General features: G+C 39.5%; 1 protein-coding gene across 1 annotated transcript; it reads left to right on the top strand.

Moving 5' to 3' along the window:
• Window positions 1-870: 870 nt before the first annotated feature.
• On the top strand, window positions 871-3,477 carry LOC113073013 (antigen WC1.1-like; the record flags this gene model as incomplete). Its single annotated transcript, XM_026245896.1, has 4 exons — window positions 871-985; window positions 2,709-3,011; window positions 3,270-3,347; window positions 3,449-3,477. Coding segments are annotated over exons 2-4 (321 nt in total), but the record flags the coding sequence as incomplete, so codon positions are not given.
• Between the last annotated feature and the right edge of the window lie 4,852 nt (window positions 3,478-8,329).

Raw genomic sequence — 8,329 nt, 5'->3', positions numbered from 1 at the left:
ACGAGATGTTGGAGTCATCTGCTCTAGTGAGTCCATATTACTGTAAGATTGACTGACATTATGCTACTGGAAGACTTAATCTTATACAAAATGCTGTATATATTCTCTATACATTTCAGATTGAAGATTAATGCTTGTGTCATTTAAGTTTTGAATTTACTTATATAAATGTAATACTGATATAAAACAAATTTATTATGTAAGTGTTCCTCTGTAGTCTTTAACACATTTGCAGTATTTTAGTGAAATGTCAGATCTTTCACTCAGATTCCTCTCTGGCTCTTCATGACGGTCTGGTGCGGTTGTCTGGAGAGAGACAGTGTGAGGGGGAGGTGGAAGTTTTCATCCATCAGGTCTGGAGGAGAGTTCTGCTGGACTCCTGGAGTCTCTCTGAATCCTCTGTGGTCTGCAGACAGCTGGGCTGTGGCTCTGTGCTGAACTTCTACAGCTCCTCTTCATCCAGTCCTGAACACAGTCATGAGTGTGTGACGGGCTTCCAGTGCTCTGGGAGTGAAGCTCATCTTTGGAACTGCAGATCTCCACGAACTCTCAACTGCAGCTCCACACAACAGCTGTCAATCACCTGCCTTGGTGAGAAGAACAACATCTGGACAGATTCTTCAGTTGTTCGTGATCAATAATGTGTTTTTCTGTCTCTGAATATCAGATCAGGGGTCCATCAGGCTGGTGGGTTCTGGGGGAGACTGTGCAGGGAGGCTGGAGGTTTTTCACAACGGCTCATGGGGGACAGTGTGTGATGACTCCTGGGATATTAAAGATGCTCATGTGGTGTGCAGACAGCTGCAGTGTGGAGTGGCCCTCAGTAATCAGCAGGTACCAGCCTGGTTTGGTCCTGGTTCTGGACACATATGGCTGGATGAGGTGGAGTGTGAGGGGAATGAGACGTCCCTGTGGAGCTGCTCTTCTTCAGGCTGGGGAAAACATGACTGCATACACAAGAAGGATGTAGGAGTCGTGTGCTCAGGTAAACTGTCAACACAAACTTCTTGTGTTTGTGGGGCAGCTGTGACCTAATGGTTAGAGAGCCGGACTAGTTACCAGAAGGTCACTGGTTTGAGTCCCGGTGCTGGCAGGAGTTGTAGGTGGGAGGGAGTGAATGAACAGCGCTCTCTACCCCCTTTAATACTCATGGCTGAAGTGCCCTTGAGCACGGCACTTTACCCCTAGTTGCTCCCCGGGCGCTGGATCTATAGCTGCCCACTGCTCCGAGTGTGTGTTCACAGTGTGTTCACTTCTCACTGCTGTGTGTGTGCACTTGGATGGGTTAAATGCAGAGTACCAATTCTGAGTATGGGTTACCATACTTGGTAAATGTCACAACTTTCACTTTAAACACACTGCTCTGTTTTTTTTTTCACTGCTGTCATATTTAAAATTAATATTAAGGTTTTAGGAAAAAAACTTTTATCGGGGAAGTCGTGGCCACAGACTGCAGAGGGTGGTGAAAACTGCTCAACGCATCACAGAGACATCACTTCCTGCTCTTGAGGACATCCAGAGGAAACACTGTTTACGTCGAGCTCACAGCATTCGCAAGGACTCCTCTCACCCTGACCACGGACTGTTTAACCTCCTGCCCTCCAGGAGGAGCTTCAGGAGCCTCTGGACAAGGACCAGCAGATTCGGAAACAGCTTTTTCGGTTACACTTTATTTTACAGTACGTGTATTAACATATACTTATAGTGCACTTACAGTGTATTTATCTAAGAAAGTTCTGGTAATACAAGGTAACTACATGGGGTAGGGTTAGGTTTAGGGGTAGGTTCAGGGTTAGTACCTAGTTATTACATAGTTATTGTAATTACTATAATAAGTACATAGTACGTACATGAGGAACAGGACTGTAAAATAAAGTGCTACCGCTTTTTCCCTACAGCTGTCTCCTTGCTGAACTCTGCCCTCTGAAACCCCTCAACACCCCCCCAAACCACACACAGACTCCTCACCCCTCCTCATCACTACATCTGAATGATTTACTTATGTATTTACAACAAGCAAAAACAGTAAACTTGTTATTAACTTGCACTACTGTCTGTTCATCCAGAAACACTGAGTAATGCATTTGCACACTGAAATATTTTCTATGCACTTTACTGTCCATTGCACTAGTGTAAATGATGTTCATATGTTCATAGTTTCTGCCTATAGTATACATAAAATTTTACATAATCCATCTGTATAGTATGTTAATAGTACACCTATCTGTATATCATGCTGATTGTAGACCTTGTATATTCTGAACTTACTGCTTATTGCACTTCTGGGTAGATGCTAACTGCATTTATTTGCCTTGTACCTTAACATGTGCAATGACAATAAAGTTGAATCTAATCTAAAAGTTAGAGAGTCAGACCCAAAGGTTGTGGGTTCGAGTCTCGTAATGACAGGGATTGTCGGTGGGTGGAGTGAATGTACAGCGCTCTCTCCCAACTTCAATGCCAGGACTAAGGTGTCCTTGAGCAATGCACAGAACCCCTAACTGCTGCAGCAAAAAAAAGGCTGCCCACTGCTCTGGGTGTGTGTTCACTGCTGTGTGTGACCTTTGGGTGGGATAAATGCAGAGCACTAATTCTGAGTATGTGTCACCGTACTTGGCCACGTGTTACTTCGCTTTCACATATCCGTAATGCCCAGGTTTTTCAATTTTGGAATTTTAAAATTATATTTTCTTTTAATTTTCATCTAGAGTTTAAAGAGATCAGGTTAACTGAGGGCTGTGAAGGGAATCTGGAGGTTTTCTACAATGGATCCTGGGGTAATGTGTGCTGGAACCAGATGGACAGAGAAACAGCGAGTCTGATCTGTCAAGAGCTGAACTGTGGAAGATCTGGTGTTTTGTCTGATTCTACAGCAAGAGTGAAATCAGCTCCTAACTGGCTGGATAAAGTTACATGTCGACCACATGATTCATATCTGTGGCAGTGTCCATCTTCACCCTGGGGACAGAATGACTGTGATAATGATGAAGTGGCCAAAATCACCTGCTCAAGTGAGATTAATATTTAATATTAATATTTAATGATGTAAGATATTTAAATGATGTAAATGGTCTCAGTAGTCATGTTTCTTTAAACACGATGTTTATATGTCTTGAGTAAACGGTTTAAGAAAAGTTAAACTTAGCTGATGAAAAGAGCATACATTAATTTGTGAAGCTTAAATTATGTTTTCACACTGATATGTTTCACTGAATTATGTTCTTTCCCTTGTGTGCTAATGTTCAGTTCTCTTCATGTTTTAAACTCAGAGGATAAGAATCAGGAGTCTCATCGTAGTCTTCTGACATGTTCAATCTCACCATCTCCTCACCAGAAACAGTGTTCAGGTCAGTTACATCATACATTTAAAGCCATCTTGGTTCAGTGTGTGTTTTGTTGTAAATGTTGTGCTGAAGCTGGTCTGTTCTGGTTGACGTGTGTGTTTTAGATCATGTTCCTCTCAGACTGAGTGGAGGGGACGGCCGGTGCTCTGGGAGGCTGGAGGTGTATCATAACGCTGTGTGGGAATCAGTCTGTGATGATCAGTGGGACATCAGCGATGCTCAGGTGGTCTGCAGGCAGCTGGGTTGTGGAGCAGCACTGAGGGCTGATGGGAATTTAACCTTTGGTGCTGGTGAAGGTGTTGTGTGGATGAACAAAGTTGAGTGCAGAGGGAATGAGATTCATCTGTGGGACTGTCCTCTCTCCCTGAATAACCACACTGACTGCTCACACAAGCTTGTAACACTCATCTGTGAAGGTCACAGCAAGATTGTTTGATATTTTTAGTGCTAATAATAGTTGAGTAATTAATCAGTCATTTGCATGAATATTATTATGTTTTGACAGACTTATCAGATGTGTCAGTATCCACTACTCCTGCCATAGCATCAGCTTCTCCTCCAGTTTCTCCTCCAGTGCGCTCAACATCAGTCTCTCCTCCACAAACTCCTCCACCAGTGTCTCTCCCAGTGCTTGTGATTGTTCTGGGAGTTGTGCTCTTACTGCTCTTAGTGCCACTGCTTATACTGATTCAGCAGAACAGAGTGATGAGGAGAGGTAGGAGAGATCCAGAGACTGTCATATTGTGTCTTATTCAGTGTGTGATCAGTCATGTGTTGTGAACTGATGCAGGTTTGTCTGTCTACACTCACAGCTCTCTCTAAGAGGAGACACAGGACGATGTCTGAGACCGTTTATGAGGAGATTCAACACAGACACAATCACTTCACTCAGAGGGGTGAGACATGAGCCATCAATCTCATTTAATATCATTAATAAGAGTCTGTCAGACAGTTTATGTTCATCTATTATTAGTCCTGTTAAACCTCCTGCTTCAAACCACAGAATTCCTGACAGAAAACCACAGAGCTGCAGGTGCATGTTTTTGTGTGTGTGTGTGTGTGTGTGTGTGTGTGTGAGAGAGAGAGAGAGAGAGAGAGAGAGAGACAGAGAGAGGGAGTGTGTATGTGTGTGTGTGTGCCAGTCAGCATCTCTTACTGTGTGTATTTTTAGAGGGTCATAAGCAGGGACTTATATGTTTGTACATGTACAGTAGATGCAGGTGTGTGTGTGTGTGTGTTTGTCTTTTCCTGTGTATATTTCTGGAAGGCAGTAAGAAATGGGTTTATATGTTTGCTAATAGGCCTAAACACCATGGGATTTATTTATTGAATGCTTTAAATAATAAAGTAATTGTGTTAAGTAATAAGTAATTTGTCATGTTGTCACTAACACAGTGTTTTATAATCGAAAGGAAATGAGGATTCAGTCTGTTTCTAATAATGAACATGTTTCTGACTGTTCTGCTCTTCTTTAACAGGGAGTCTCATCTCTGAAGAACTGCATTCTGGGTATGAAGATGCTGATGAGCTTCTCTCAGGTTAGAGAGCTGAAGCACATAATCATTCTGCATTAAAAAAAAAAACTTTTATAATGATTAACTGTAACAAGTAATTCTATATTATATTTGATAAAGGACTCAATACTAGGCCTATTCAAATACTGCTGTTTACTTGCATATTAACAGTCTGCTCTCCTTTTTTAGCAAAAGAGTTTAATACTGCATATTATGATGATGTCACCAATGACAGAGGCCTAAAAGGTCAGTGATCTTTTAAATTGATCACATGATTCATTACCAGATGACGTATAATACATTTTTAGTCTTATGATCTGCAGCAATAACATATTTTGGCTTTTATATCCAAACATATTGTGTGTTGATGCAGAAGAGATGGTGAAGGAAATCACACCGGGATACTATGATGATGTCATCACTGATGGACTGAAACCAGATCGTGAGACAGGTGTCACTCTCTTATTCTACAGCAGTATATAATATACTTTTAAATCAAAATATTACAGTATATTTAAGATTGATATTTCAAATTTGTTCTGAATATAATGAATGTGTTAATTTGTAGAAGACACACCTGAGAGCTATGATGATGTCATGACGAACGGACACAACTCTGATATCAAAAAAGGTGTTTTACATGATCAATTAAAAAACAAATATCACTCTTCAATCAAGATCATTACAGATAATATTTTAAATTACTTAATTTACATAACTACTTAATGGGTTTTGGGTTTACACTTAAATTGACTCATATTTGCATGTGTAGTGAACACCCCAGAGAATTATGATGATGTCATCATTAATAGACCGAACTCTCAAGGTTTAACAGGTGAGATGCACAGAACTACATTTTTAATCACCCTTCACATATTTACACGAGTATTGTGATGTGCTGGAGAAAGCTGGCTGAGATCAGATCTAACTGCAGGAGTTAAATAGAAGTAAAACACGGAAAAGAAACACAGGCAAATCAAGCAGCAATACATTCAACAGCTGACAAAACACAAGAGAAACACAAGGGCCATTTATCCATTTTTATCTTATATTTCAACACAGAAGCCATTTTCTGTGAATGTGAGACTTCTGGTTCATTAGCTGCTGTAGGGAAATAACGAGAAAAAATAACAATGTGCAGTAAACCGTAACATTTTATGCACTACAAATCAGTGTGTTAATAATTAAGATTATACATTCAAATAATAAGGTAAGACACATCAGTTTGCAATATCAAGCAGCAAAAAGAGCTGTTTTGTACAGCTAAAAATAGCTATAAGCAGATGAGATCGGAAGCCAGACACATAAAATTTACAAAAGAACACAGGAAAAATAAGGTGGATACACTGGAGTTGGTAGATGGGTGTGGTCAAATGAGTGGCTATGGCAACTAATGAGGTTAACAATAAAGACAAACAAGGCACACAACAGACAAGGACAGAAAACACACAGGAAACATGTAACAAGTTTCAGGCCCTGTCCACAGGAACATGGGTATTTTCAAAACTGCAGCTGTTTCTGTGTGGTTTGGCCATACACAAACACAGTATCAGGTCACTGAAAGTGAACCTTTTTAAAAACTCCTGTCAGAGTGAAGATTTCCAGAAACTCTGATTGCAGTGTTGTCGTGTAACAACTTTTAGCCTGTGATGTAGCTGTGCACACTTTTTTCAGGCTTCAGATTAGACAGCAAGGCTTTTTTATATCGCCACTTGATGGTTTGGCCACATGCTCTTGACAGCACTTCATTCATAGTGTGTATTTGCATTTTCATGTGGACAAGTTTTTTTGTTTTTTTTAAATAGAGGAAAACTCCTGTTTATAAAAATACCAGTGTATTGTGGACAAGGCCACAGATGTGAGTTCTGTGTAATAAAGTCACTCAAGGGAAAAATTATCCTTCAAATGAGATGACGTGTTTTATAAACTGATGTGACATGTTTTTCTGTCATTCTTGATCAGAGAGAGTTCAGGAGAAATATGATGATGTGATGAGTGTCAGTGAAGATGTGAGAAACCTGATGGGTAAGTTATTATAAAAGTTATTATAACCCTTTTGTTCTCATTATATTAACATCTTTATTTTAATTTAGTCAATGTTTTCATGTTAACACTTTTAAAATATTCATCCAATAACAACATTTGGCCTGATTTAATATTTTGTATTTAATAACAGATTATGATGTTCACGAGTTCACCCTTACATCTAATCTGAAGGCAAATAGTAGGCATATTTTGGCGTGCTGTCCTGGGGGAGGGGTCCGGGCCCGGAGCATAGCCCGAACCCAAATAACTCCCCCTATCCCAATTTGGGATAAATAGATTAGAAGTGAGGAGTTGGGGTGGAGGAGGGTTGCCGAAAAACTGTCGTGGGACAGGAGGTAGGAAGACTGGATATATATACGCGTGCGTGCTATAAGATGATTAGCTAAACGAGATGCACCTGTACCAAATTGGATGATCATCTGATCGTGCTTCTCCCGAACTTTGTTAATAAAACCACATATGTGGAGGAGGAGTCAAACAAAGACGGGGGCCATTCGGCTCAGTGATCATCCACTGCCTCGGTTCAACAAATCTGAACAAAGTCTGAGTGATATTGTTATTGATATGTTAAAACTCAGTTTTTTATACCCCCTCCCCACCACACACACACACACACTTTTGTATTAAAACTTTTTGGCCTTGATGATACCAATAAAAAGAAAACTTTTCAGATTTTTTTTGTGTATTTCAATAAGACATTACACAAACTATGAAATCAAACTTGAGACCTTACCTTATAAAGCACAACCACAGTGATAGTTGAAGACATCTTAAACATATGACCAAATGAGCGTGAGGGATTTAACAGTCTTCAGCATCGCTGCAGCAAGCACTAGAGATTTATAAGTGGATAAATGCTGAACAAAAAAAATAGTCTAACTTATAAAATAATTCTTAAATTAATAGTAATTATTTAAATTGTTATTATGTTATAAAGTGTGTTTTTAATCAGTAAATAAATATGCATATTGCTTGTCTGCTGGGCATTTTACTTTTATATGCATCATTTATCAGGCTGTATAAGTGTTGAGTTCTGTGTAGTTCAACAACCTGTAAGACGTTTAAAATAGGTTCACTATAATCCATATTAATCACTTTATAATAACATGTAAAACATATTATGACTTAATGCTTAAAGGTGCTGTAGGGAACTTTTGTAAAAAAATATTTTTTACATATTTATTAAACCTGTCATTATGTCCTGACAGTAGAATATGAGAGATAATCTGTGAAAAAATCAAGTTCCTCTGGCTCCTCCCAGTGGTCATATTGCCATTTGCAGAAACTCCATCGCTCCCGGTAAAAAAATAACCAATCAGAGCTGCGGTCCGTAACTTTGTTTGTGTTCAAAATTTAGAAAAATGTATATAATAAGCGAGTACACCATGAATCCATTTTCCAAACCGTGTTTTTTGGCTTGTCCTG

This window comes from Carassius auratus, unplaced genomic scaffold (genome assembly GCF_003368295.1).
Source record: "Carassius auratus strain Wakin unplaced genomic scaffold, ASM336829v1 scaf_tig00011242, whole genome shotgun sequence".
Lineage (NCBI taxonomy): Eukaryota > Metazoa > Chordata > Actinopteri > Cypriniformes > Cyprinidae > Carassius > Carassius auratus.
This window is presented reverse-complemented; position numbering and strand designations above follow the sequence as displayed.